Here is a 12,232-nt window from a genome sequence, read left to right as displayed (position 1 = left end):
TTATATTAATATTTAATTACCTTCAGGAACTATACAGTGAAGACTGGTATTTTTTCCCCAAACAGCTTTAAAATGAACCTTCATTATGAAATCCTGCATCATCCCTATGTATTATTTTTACTAGAAGATAAAAACACCTGGATTCAATTTTGTTCCCCCTCTTGCACTGTGCAAGAAATGGGAGGGGGAACAGCAATTTAAGGGGGAAACATCTCCTGTGTAGTTTTCAGCCTTATCGAGCTTGGCAGCTTCCCTGGTTACCCAAAGCTGTGCTTCATGATCTCCTGGTTCCTTCCTGTTCCCTCAGCACACAGTCCTCTTTTTGATCTTGTTTCCTAAGGGAAAAAGGGCTGCCTGCTTCCTGCCCTGAGCTCTCCAGCTGTCTGCCCACTTTCTGGAAGCTTGGGGACACAGCCCCACAGTAAGCTTTGTGAAAACAGGCTGCTGTGAGCATCCCTTGGGAAGGGGCACTGCAATGAAAGCACACCCTCTCTGGGACACCAGAGAAGCCACTTGCAAGTCAGGACAAAGGGGAATGAGTCTTCCCACCATAACCAGGGGCTTAAAGCTGGCAGGGACAGACACTGGTCCCACTGTTGAGGCAGCCCATGAATTCTTGCCTGTTCCCCCACTCTACCTTGGCCCCAGAGGTGCAAGCCAGCCAGACGGACTCAAGCAAACACAGGGTTTGGTTCCAGTACAGCTCAAGTGGTTTTCTTTTAATCCCAGAGAAGTAAAATGCAACATTTGAGTTGGTAATAACACCCAGAGACAGAAGTCCAAGCCCCCTACTCAGTAAAGTCATTTGTGTTTAAGGCACTCTGCAAAACCAGCTTTCCTCTTCCGATTTTCCCCATGCGGCAGCAGAATACCTGGTTTGGTCTTTTCTCCATAGTGACATCCATGCATCCTGGCTCTTCTCACCATCTCCAGGAACTGGCAACAGCAAATCCAGCAGGAGCCATCAGAGAAATGCCAGGAGGCTGGATCAGTGAATACAGATGGGCATGGGAAAGAGCTCAGTGCCCAGGGAGGGGGCACAGGGCTACAAGCTTCTGCAGGAAAAGGACAGGCACTGGGTGTCCTCCCTGCAAGCACCGATGTGATTCCCTTCCTTTTCTCCCCCTGGCTCCAAAAGGAAATGGGAGTAGGGGGGCCCTCAATCATCCCTCCCCAGCGGTAATCCCAAACATGCAGCAGCACCCCAAAACGCAGGGGGCTGGGGGGGGGGAACCCAGCTGCCCCCACCGTGCAGCAGAAATGAACCCCCCCAACTTCCAGCCGTCAATAAATAACAATAACTTAAACCTCAAGTAAATAAATAAATAAATAAATAGGTAAGTAGATAGCTAGATAAATAAATAAGTTACCCAAGGACAGGATGGAGGGGAAGGGGCACCCCAAGGCTCAGGGCAAATGGAACGTGCACGTGGGCATTTCCATGACCTGCTCCTCCCTGAGATAATGGGATGCTACTGCGAAAGGGGGGTGCAGGGAAGGCATCCCATGGTGCGGTTGGGCAACTGAACCCACGGTTCTAGGTACTGGTCCCTGGCATGGGCTCTGCAGCTGGGGCTCCGGCTCCAGGTCCCCATCAGTACAGCCGCAGGCCACAGGGATGTGAGCAAAACCCCAACTCACACACTGGAGCTCTCCCCTGTTGTCTCCCTCCCTCTCCCCTTCACTCGAACAGAGCCCTGTGCCCGGGCTCCACCAGTGGGTGCTACTGAGCTCACCCGGCACCTCCAGCCCAAGTGAACACGCACCTTTTGTGAACATGCAAATTGCATGTTTCTGCACACTACTTTTGTAATTTTTTTTCCCTTTTAAACGGGGAAATACCCATGTAGACAACCCACACATCAAACCGAGTGAAGAGCATCAGAGTTAAGCACATCAAATCTAGCCATCAGAGGAGCAGGTAGGCAGCCCAGCAGAAGCCCAGAGGGTTGAGCACAGGCATGGCCCCAGGGCTCATCCAGAGCCTGCCTGCAGGCTGGGGCAGTCCTGGGAGCTCAGGCACAAGGCTATGGCCAGGCACGGAGCCTGACACCAGCACCAGGCAGCACCAAGCGCCTTCCTTGGGGACACTGCAGACATACATGGCCAGAAATGGCAGACACTGCTGTCCCAGTGCGGCACCAGATGATACATGGAGGCTCTAGCCAGCCAGCACATCCCAATAAATTCAACAGCACCCCTCACCAGCATCCTCGCTCTCCCAGCCAGCAGGCACCACGATGCTGCCACAGCATCTCCCCAGTCTGACAGTTGCACATAGCACTCAAACTGGGGGACCCCTTCCACTGTTTTTTTAGCTCTGATGCTGCCAGAGACATTTCTGTCCCACTGGGTCAAAAGTACACATCTCCCTTATTTCAAACCAAAAGGTATTATCCCTCCTCTTTTCACAAAGACTACAGAAAATTGTATTTAAAGTTTCTATCCCTCCTCCACACATGCTTTTTGAGAAACAAAACATCAGTGACAGCAAAAGCTGCCATCAATCCCATATCAGAACAAAATCATGGGCAGAGTCTTGTAAGAGTGGGACATCTTCCCACACTGGCAAGCTCCCAGTGGAACTTTTGCTCCAGAAAACAAGCAAACCAAGACTCAGAGCCCCCTCTCCCTTCAAACTTTTCTCACCACAAGGCTATATAGCCCCCAGTAAAATCCAGGTGTAGGCACCAAAAGCAGCAGATTCCCAGCCCATAGTGAGGCCAAGTGGGAGTAGGACCACCGGCCTTAGCATGGGAAACTGTGCATCAAGGCGTCAAAATGCAATACTCCCAAAGGGAAAAATAAATAAGATTCCAATCAGCAGCAAACACTACTGAGAATAATAAATAGCACAGGGATTTCACATGGATTTTTGGTCTAAGATGCCTGGGGAGCTCCTTTGCTGGAAGGGACCAGGGTGCACATCCTGCCCTGGAAAAGCCATGGCTGAAGCTCTGCAGAGCAATGCCAGAGATGTGCCAGCACACCACAGGAAGCAAAGCAATGCTGAGGGCAGTGCTACTAATACCACACAAAAGGCTTTGCATGGAAGTGCCAAACACAGTGACCCTCCCCAGGTTCTCCTGGCAGTGGGGCAGAAGATGGAACCCTCCCAGTAGGAATTATCCACATCCTCAGGGCAGGGCAAACCTCCCATGGTGTGAAGGCAGGGACATGAGCTGGAAGAGCCACAGGGCTCATGCTGAGGCAGAGGACAGAGCAGAGAATGCAGCGAAAGTCATAACCACCTGTCCAGGAGCAATGGGGCACCTGTGGCACAGGCAGGGCAGCCATGGTTTATGCCCCTGCTGCATCTTGAGGGCAAGGTACTGGGAGCTGCAGGTTGCAGCCCATAGCACCACACCACCCCAGAGGATGCCAGTCATCCAGGCAGTGAGGGGCAATAGGGAAGACAAATAAAACTCTGTTACCCTCCAAGCACCTGCAGCAGCAGGAGGCAATGCCCAGGCAGAATGCTCACCTCCTTCCCAGGCAAACCCAGGCCTGCCTTGCACAGCGCCTGCTCACATCCCTGCCTCCAACCCATGGAAAGGAGACCTCCATCCCTGCAGAGCCTGAAGAGTTACTGCAAGGCATGCCATCCTCTCCATCAGCATTCCTGCCAGTAGCCATCCTGCTCTGTGGATGGCTGAGAAGGAGGAGAATCTCCACATGAGCCAGCATTTCTATGGAAAATGAGCAAGCCCCCAACTTCTTGTAAAGGACTTGGGTCTGCAGTGGAAGAGCGTGAGTCCCAGGGCACTTCCAAGCTGGTCTGGGCACCCCACACACAATCAGTGAGTACCTGGGCAAGGTGAATGGGCACTGCTCCCGATTTCTCATTCAGCTGAGAATCGATTTTGCTCCTGTAAGAAAAGGGTCAGCAGGATTTGGGGGGGGGGAGATGGGGGTTGAGGAACTGCAAAGGATTAGTGCACCTTAAAACGAAAGGACATCTAACCTGCCCTTAGATCTCACTCCAAGACAGAAAAGAGCTATGGCATCTCCTACACTCACAACTACTCCAAACACACCCAAATGCATGCAAAACAAGTCCCACTTCCCCTCAGCTGTGGAAAACCCATCCTGGGCAGTGGTACTGGCCAGCATCAGGCTCCAGCCCAGCAGCCAGCACTGCCAGCTCCCATTTCACCCCCAGCCCCCTGCCCAGCCCCAGCGGGCAGGACCAGGGTTCGATTATGGATCCAAATGCATAGGTATAGACACCATGCGGACACCCATGATCCAGCAGGAAGGGTCACCACAGGAGCCCTCTACATCCAGCAGACACAGTCTCTGCTTCTACCTCCAGCTGGGTGGAAAGCAACATTTGCCACCAGCATGGTTTGATCACACTCATACTCCTTGCATTGCCCTGCAAGGAAAGATGACTCATTTAGGTCAGACGGCCTCTTTGCCAGCTGCAAGCCCCTAGAAGTACTTGATTCTGCTTCCTGGGAAATCCTCCAGCTCAGTGATCCCTCTTCCACATGCCCGTGCCAGCCAGGCTCTCTTTCTGACTAAGAAGGAGGCGCGTTTCCAACCACAGCTACAAAGGCAGGAGAACCCAAGAGGTCTGCTTTGGCTCAGGAACCCCATTCATTTGCAGCAGGCTGACAGCTCCCAGGTCCTCACATGCACGCCCTGGAGCTGATCTACTTGGGAGGTATCACAACTATAGGCTGGCCTCGCTTGGGTCTCCACATGAGGACTTGGGCATCATTGGCATTGGGTTTCACTAGTGCATTTGGTGGGATGGGCTCCATCCTGCTGAGGATCCGGGGCTGCTCCTGTTGAGTCCTTCCCACCAGCCGTGCCCGCTGCCCCAGCAGCTGCATGGGATCAACCTCAATGTCCACTCTCATCCTCCACTTTATAGTCTGCAAGATGATCTTTTCCTTGGTGGTGGTGTTCATGGCCACCAGCCATGTGGTAAAGCTCTGGTCCCTTTTAATCCTGGTCAGCAGCGGCACATTACTGTTACTTACAGGGACAGCCCATGTCACGCTGGGGTAGAAATTGTCATTCATGCTCACTGAGAACCTGGAGATCTTGTTAGTGGGCCCGACCAGGGTCACAGTTTCTGTGGTGTTTCCGTACCAAGGGTAGCTCACACCATCCGAATCACTGATGGCTTTTACTTTTCCTTCTCGCAGGTCAGGCAGTTCCCAGCTTGACCTAGTGAACAGGAAGAAAAAGGCCAGGTTAGCAGGGAAACAACAGCAACAGCACCCAGCAAGCAACATGGAGGCAACCAGTATGGGGACTGTCTCCCCACCTGCAGCTAGCTTTCAAGGACCTCATTTAAGAACAAATTTGTCTTCAATTCCTTCACCGAGCCTTCGGGGCCAGCTAAAGCCTTTGTTCTGCCAGCACAACACTATTTTCATTAACCTGCAATCAAACCAACTGGGCCAAAACTCATTACTGAGTCTCTCTGGGGTCACCCTCTACTGAATCAGCTGCTGGGCTGGAGAACAGCCTTTTCCATCCACCAGCTGCAGCAGTGTGGCCACAGCACTGGCCCCTTCATGCAATAAAAGCCTGTGATCTTTATGCCTGTAAATACATGCTCCTGCACAGAGGCACATACAATAATTAGATATCACAATTCCGCCTGCTGCTGGTGCAGTGAAATCCCTGCAGTATGGCTGGGGGGAAATTCCAGCCCAAATCTTGGCTGACAATCATGTTAGCAACAGAGGGGCTACAGCAGGGGAGACAATCACCACGTGGCAATTACAAGCAGGGAGCTCTGGTGAAACCTCCTGCTGAGTCCAAGCTCCAGCTTCAGATGTATCTAGAGCTGTCTGCAAGTGGCCACCATTCCCCTGCCAAATGACAACCTCTACTGTCTCCCGTGTCCCCAGGTGCTCTTGTGCCACACACAAATGAATCTGCCACAGTGCAAGGACATGGGCAGGCAGCACCCCTAATGCCTGCACACACTGCTCTGCTTGTTGCCCTGGGCAAGCTGCAGAATGGACCCTCCAGCCATCTCCAGATCCATGTTGCATCACCCTTTCAAACAGCAGGACACAATGGCAGAGCCAACAGTTTTGTCCCGAGTCACCCACACCCCCAGCCTTTGGAAAAGTTGGGTTTCCAGCTGCCATTTCTGCACAGCATTGCACAGCTTCCTCCTTTCAACAAGCCCAGGGGGCAACTCCCCCAGCACACCCACACACATGACACAGCCCCACGAAAACCAGCCACTTGTCAGGGACAGTGGCCACCAAACCCTCCAACGAGTGAGCTTCAGGCCACCCAGCAGGTGCGGGAGCCAGCCGCAGGGCGAGAGGAGCATAAGGGCCAGGGCACTGCGGGATCCGGTCTGATGGGGCAGGGATGGTGCTGGGAGCAGGTGCTGGGGTGAAAGTAACACCCGTGCATACCTGTGGGTGTAGACATGGGGTGAAGGTGCAACAGGCGGTGCGCGGGGGTGCTGCCCACGCTGGGTGCTGGGGGGCCCATGCCATACCCAACCCGGTGCACACCGTGGGGCCTCTGCATCCCCGCTCCCGCCCAGGGCAGCCGGGGCGCCATGCCCGGTGCCAGATCCCGTCCCCCCAACCCAGCGCGCTGCGGTGGTGCCAGTGGCGGTGCCGGTGCTCACACGCCGAGGTCGCTGTAGGTGTTGTAGAACTCCATGTGGTTGCAGGCCTGGATCCAGCCCACCACCCAGGTGTGCCGTCGGGCGATGGGGGGCATGAGGACGCGGGCCGAGGCGCGGAAGTAGGGCGTGCGGTACCGCAGCACCACCGGCGAGCTCTCCTCGATGGCGGTGGCCGCCGGCTCGATGGTAGCCGACACGTCCGACACCACGATCTGCTCCCGACGCACCCGCGCCTTGCAGGCCACGCTCTGCAGGCACCCCATCGCCGCCGCCGAGCCGTCGTCACCCGCCGCTGCCGAGCCGCGGGGCCGGGGGGGCGGCCCGTCCCCCCGCCGCCGCCGCACGGCCGCCGCCGCCGCGCATCGCCTCCCGCGCACCGGCGCCCGCACCGGCGCCGGCAGGGCGAAGGCGCCGCTGCCGCAGCTCTTGCGGCCTTCGCCGGCTGCCGTACGCCGGCCGGGGCGGGCACGTGTGCTGAGGGGAGGCGGGGCAAGTCCGCAGGCTCCCCGCCCCGGAGCAAGGCGGAGAAATGCGACCTCCCCTCCGCCAGAGGGCGCCTCAGTCCTTCCGCGGGGTCCTTTGTCTCCATGGCAACAGGGTGCGTCACGGTGGGAGGTGAAAGAGGAAGCGGGACCGCGCTGGGGCCAGCTGGTACCGGGGGAGTAGCGTGCGGCGTCCAGGGGAGCAGTGGGAGGGGGAGCCGGGCCCCAGCATTGTGGTAGCGGGAGGCCACGGCGCCGAGCCCGTAGCAGGAGACGGAGACGCAGGCCCGGGCAGGGGTGACCGGCAAGCTCCTCGCCCGGGCCCCGTTGACAGAACAGGCCTGGCAGCCGGTAACCGGCCCCCGTATTCCTCCCAAGCCGCCTCCTCTCGCCATGCCGAGTCCCCGGAGTAGCCGTGAGCGGCGCGCCGGCTGCAGCGGCAGCGGCCGCCCCGAGTTCCTGTCCCTCGTGAGCCAGCGCAGCCTCGTCTCCCCCGACAGCCCGTCACGCCGCAAGGAGTCGGGCAGCTCCGCGGCAGCCCCCATGCCCGAGGAGGACTGCATGAAGCTGAACCCTTCCTTCCTGGGCATCGCCCTCAGCTCCCTGCTGGCCATTGACCTTTGGGCATCCAAGCGCCTGGGCGTCTGCGCCGGAGAGGGCTCGACCTGGGGCAGCGCCCGCCCCCTCATGAAGGTCATCGAGATTTCGGGGCACGGCATCCCCTGGCTGCTTGGCACCTTCTACGGGCTCTGCCAAAGCGACAGTTCAGCAGCCAGAGAGGTGCTGCTCAACTTACTCTTCGGTGAGGCTGGGGACTCACAAAGGGGCGCTGCAGGCAGGGGCTGGCTGCAGCCGATGGGGGAGGATGGGACCTGACGGATGGGGCAGAACTGGGCAAACGTCAGTCTTCCTGTAGCCCTGAGGAATCCAGCTGATTTTGAGTAACTGGTGCAGGCTCATCTGGGGTGCCTGGTGGCAAGGGTATGGCTCATCTGTCACAGCTGCAACCACACACAGTGAAATTCCTGACAGGTAAACTGCTCCTGCAGTTGCACAAAGCTTTCAGGGAACTGAATTCGCTTTTACCTCTTCAGCTTATCAGCACAGCGCATTCGAGGTGCAGCTACCTAGTATTGAGACACCACCCCATTCACTGAAAAGCTGCTCTGCCACACAGATGTCTACATCCTTGGACTCCCTGCAGGTAGTGCCTGCATGGATTGTTCTGTATCAGCCAGTGAGAAAACTTGATTTAAAGCATGCCTTTTAATCTTGTGTGGTGTAATATCCCCATCCCTCATTCCCCTCTCTGCCAACATCCTGTCCTATTAGGTGTACTTACTCATTTTTGCTCATTTAGAAACTAGGAGCTCCAGTGCAAACAGATCTTTTCAGATTCCTAATTCTTAGTCTTTAAGTTGCAAATGATTAGAATCTCACATTTGTAATTTGAATTGAAATTGGCTTGGTAGGAAACATGGTTTTGTTTATCTTTTTCATTTAGCAGCACATGGTTAAATTACAGTCCCAAAGCAGAGCAGTGGAAAAGGATCTGGAAGCCTCCAACTTAACCTCTGCTCCAAGGAGGTCTGTTCCAGCACCAGGGCCTTGTCCAGCCTGCAACCCTCCTGGTCAGAGCCACCCACCTTTCTGAGGCCCTGTCCCAGGGCTGCAGCACTCATGTGGGAGAGGAGTGTTCCCTAATCTCCAAGAAGCACATCTAAAAAAAGCAACTGAACAAGGCTTATATGGAGGAGAGAATGTCAAATTAAATGATTAACCAAAGGGAATGAACTGAAGGGACCAACAGATTTGTTGTCCAGAAACAAACCTTAGGTTAAGCAGAAGTTGGTTTCTCTGACAAGACTTCCTTGGAGGAAGTATCCCCGGCTCTGAGCACTGTGCTGACAAAGCTAACAGGGATGGAGAAAGCACTCTCCCCTACAGGAGAAGCTGCTCTTGCCAAATACTCACTCAACACTCCTCACAGATGCTTCACCTCAGACTTTTACTGTAACAGCCTTTAGCTCTCTGGGGGCAAGCCACCATTTTTTAAATCATCCTTTATTAAGCTATTGAAAACCAAAGTATGGTTAACTTTCTGGCATCACTCCCCCCAGCAGCAGGGAGAACTTAAACTGCAAGAGCCCTGGCACCACACAAGCTCAGAGCCCCTCACACTGAGTTGTGGCTGAGTGCTTGAAATGGGTTGGTCATTCATGCACATCTATTTGACCCCTACCCACCAGGGTAATCAAAGCAGTGCTGACTCAGCACAGGCTGTCAGGAAGTTGTGGAGTCTATTAACTCCCCTGTTGCCTTCAGGTTAAGGGGTGGTTTGAGCCCCGAGTCTTGTCAAGATCAGATTTTACACACAAAAGCCCTAGGGTACAAGCCAGACAGAGACCTGTTGTTAGCTATGGCAGGCAGATATCTGGTGTGCAAGGCTGCATGCAGCAAGAGGAAAGATTGAAGATATGCTCATGCTGGAGAAGGCCAAACATTGGGATGCTCTCCCTGCCTCAGTATTGTAACCATGGGAAACACTGCCTTCTCTTAGCTAATTTTGGTGGCCAAGTGCTTTCTCCTTAGCTAATGGCTTTGCTTTGATTCTTGCTTTGTTTTCCATGGAGCGAAAAAAAAAAAAAAAAGAAAACAACTCAAAATGAACAAACACAAAACCAAAACCCAAACCTTGCTCACTCACTGTTACTGTTTCCTAGCATTGCTGCTGGATCTCGTGATGGTGGCAGTGGTGAAAGGGATTGTCAAGCGACCACGGCCCACCCACAACAAGATGGACATGTTTGTCACCATCTCAGTGGACAAGTATTCCTTCCCATCAGGCCATGCCACCAGAGCTGCCCTGGTCTGCCGCTTCATTCTGCGCCACCTGGTACTAGCCGTCCCACTGCGGGTCCTCATGGTGCTCTGGGTTCTTATTGTCAGCGTTTCAAGGGTCATGCTGGGCAGGCATAACATGACAGACGTGCTCTTTGGTCTGCTGCTGGGCTACGTGCTGTACAGTGTGGTGGAGTACTGCTGGTTGTCCCCGCTTAGCGCGCCTGCCCTCTTTGCACTCTGGAGCCATTGACAACTGAGTCCCACCCAAAGGAAGAGACGTGCATCTGGTTTTCTAAGCATGCACAAGGAGGTAATACTGAGACTTGAGCTCATACATTACACTGCATCTATCCCAACAAGACTTCAACACAAGCAGCGCTGCAGGCTCATGGGCCTGCATGTTGATGCCATCTTGCCCTGTTGGGCAGGGTGTGCACAGGCCAAGCAGCTGCACTGACTGTTGTTCCATGAAAAAAACCCAGCAACCAACCAGTCCCTGCAGAGCTCAGGGGAAGGGGTCAGCACATTCATGTGGCAGCTCACAACTGGCACTGTGAATCTGCATGCTGTTGCTGGGCACCTGCTGCATTAGCCCATGATGTATGTAGTAGCTGTGGCTTCTCTGAAAATACACTGATCGTGTTACAATTATGAGTGTACCCTGCACAGCCTGGTGTATAAAATATGCCTAAAGGGCACTCTCTAGGACCTCTCCTCAAGTTTATGAGGGACTCTGCCTTCCTAAGCAATGCATCTCTTCCATTGCTCTAGTTTTAATGACTACACAGAGAACTGTGCAGAACTTCATAACTGCTTTTCCCCTCCACTGGGTTTTTAGTCTACCGGGGTACAGCACATTCACAGTAGCTCCTGCTTGCCAGCATACTGCCAGTGCTGCTGACAGCATACTGCAGCATGACCCCCTTCCCCATAGCCCAGCAGCCAGCAGCTCACACTCACCCAGGCTGCTGGGCAGCCCCGGGAGCTGAGTCTTACCTGCACCTCCTGTAGCAAGAGGCTCTGGTTCTGCCAACCACTACCACAGCTCCCCATGCTGGCTGGTGGGCTGGCTCTCCTACCCTGGCAACATTAGTCCTGGCAGCCTGTATTTCACAGAAAATTGCTTGTCTTTGGCAGAAGAGCGCCATGAGGCAGTTCTGTAAGGCACCAGGGCTGAGAATGAGCCAGAAAAGCACCAACGAGAACCACAGCCAGGTAGAGAGTGAGGGCTCTGGACTGGACTTAAATTGTGCTAGTGGCATGGGAAGGGAGGGGTTTGGGACCAGGTGAGGCTCATCATGGCCATTTGGGTCCATTAACACACTCAATGTCTGGAAAGCATGGATTAAGTCATATTAAAACCAGTCAGTGTTTTATGCATGCTGTTTCTCTGGGTGAAGTGTGCAGGAGCAGCTTGAGGGCCACTGGTACAAGCATCCTATTTCTGTCTGTCACCCACCATCAATTATACAGGGGCTGCAATGAAGGCACTTGACATGGCAAGGTTCTCCCAGAGCAGAGCCCTGAGCTAACAGCTGTGGGTTGGCACTCCAGCAACCAAAAAAACCAATCACCTGGTTGCACCGCATGCCTGGCAGTGGGCTGGGACAGTCCAGAGTGTGCACAGCAGCACACAGCCACTCCACCAGCCCTCCCACCTCTAGCCAGAGATGAGTTCTCTGGTGGCTGCAGATCACGGGCATGCAACACACACCAGTGTGGTCAGGGTTTGGGGTGATCAGGGGTTATTGAGCTGTGCCAAAACATCCTAGCTCTACTCTTTCCCAAACACAGGGTGCTTTTTGTCCAAGTGTTCTTAGAACCATTGGGGTCTTCCTCTCCAGGCAGGAGGAGTACAGCAGCAACTCTTTGCATATGTGGTTTGTTCCTATGTACATGTGCATGCCACACTTGAAGGACCATCCCAAGCTGCTTGGTGGCACCTGCTATCTCCAGTGCACAGCCCCACTTTGTCATGGGCTGCCCAGCCACCCTGTCACCTCTGCTCTGTTTCTTTCCACCTTCCCCAGTGAGACCTTTAGTCTACTCTTGTGATAATCATTTGTAACTGCTGGTGACAAGAGACTGGTGCTTTCTGCTTGGTTTGTCCCATAGGACCTCTGCCCACTGTGGAAGCCCTGAGTAGATGCATCTGCATGCACTGCCCAACATACACTACATCCTGGCCAGGCATGGGGACAGTGGCTTTCCCGCTGACATCAACAAGCTGATCTTGACTGAAATGCCATGGTTTGTCCTTGATGCACTCCCACAGTCACCTGTGCCT

The 12,232-nt window shown here is 54.3% G+C and overlaps 2 protein-coding genes across 2 annotated transcripts; one reads left to right on the top strand and one right to left on the bottom strand.

Annotated features, from left to right (window-relative positions):
* Positions 1-687: 687 nt before the first annotated feature.
* FAM78B (family with sequence similarity 78 member B) lies at positions 688-6,882 on the bottom strand. Its single transcript, XM_034064126.1, has 2 exons — positions 6,620-6,882; positions 688-5,181 (listed from the first exon to the last, which is right to left on the bottom strand). The coding sequence occupies exons 1-2, from the start codon at positions 6,880-6,882 to the stop codon at positions 4,659-4,661; spliced, it is 786 nt and encodes a 261-aa protein (XP_033920017.1). The 3' UTR covers positions 688-4,658.
* Positions 6,883-7,222: 340 nt separating this feature from the next.
* On the top strand, positions 7,223-10,596 carry PLPP6 (phospholipid phosphatase 6). The gene is made up of 2 exons (XM_005147146.3): positions 7,223-7,903; positions 9,825-10,596. Exons 1-2 carry the CDS (start codon positions 7,495-7,497, stop codon positions 10,193-10,195), a joined length of 780 nt encoding a protein of 259 aa, XP_005147203.2. The 5' UTR covers positions 7,223-7,494; the 3' UTR covers positions 10,196-10,596.
* The last annotated feature ends 1,636 nt before the right edge of the window (positions 10,597-12,232 follow it).

Source organism: Melopsittacus undulatus, chromosome 6 (genome assembly GCF_012275295.1).
Source record: "Melopsittacus undulatus isolate bMelUnd1 chromosome 6, bMelUnd1.mat.Z, whole genome shotgun sequence".
Classification (NCBI taxonomy): Eukaryota; Metazoa; Chordata; class Aves; order Psittaciformes; family Psittaculidae; genus Melopsittacus; species Melopsittacus undulatus.
The sequence above is the reverse complement of the archived record's forward strand: the minus strand, read 5'-3'. Positions and strand labels throughout refer to the sequence as shown.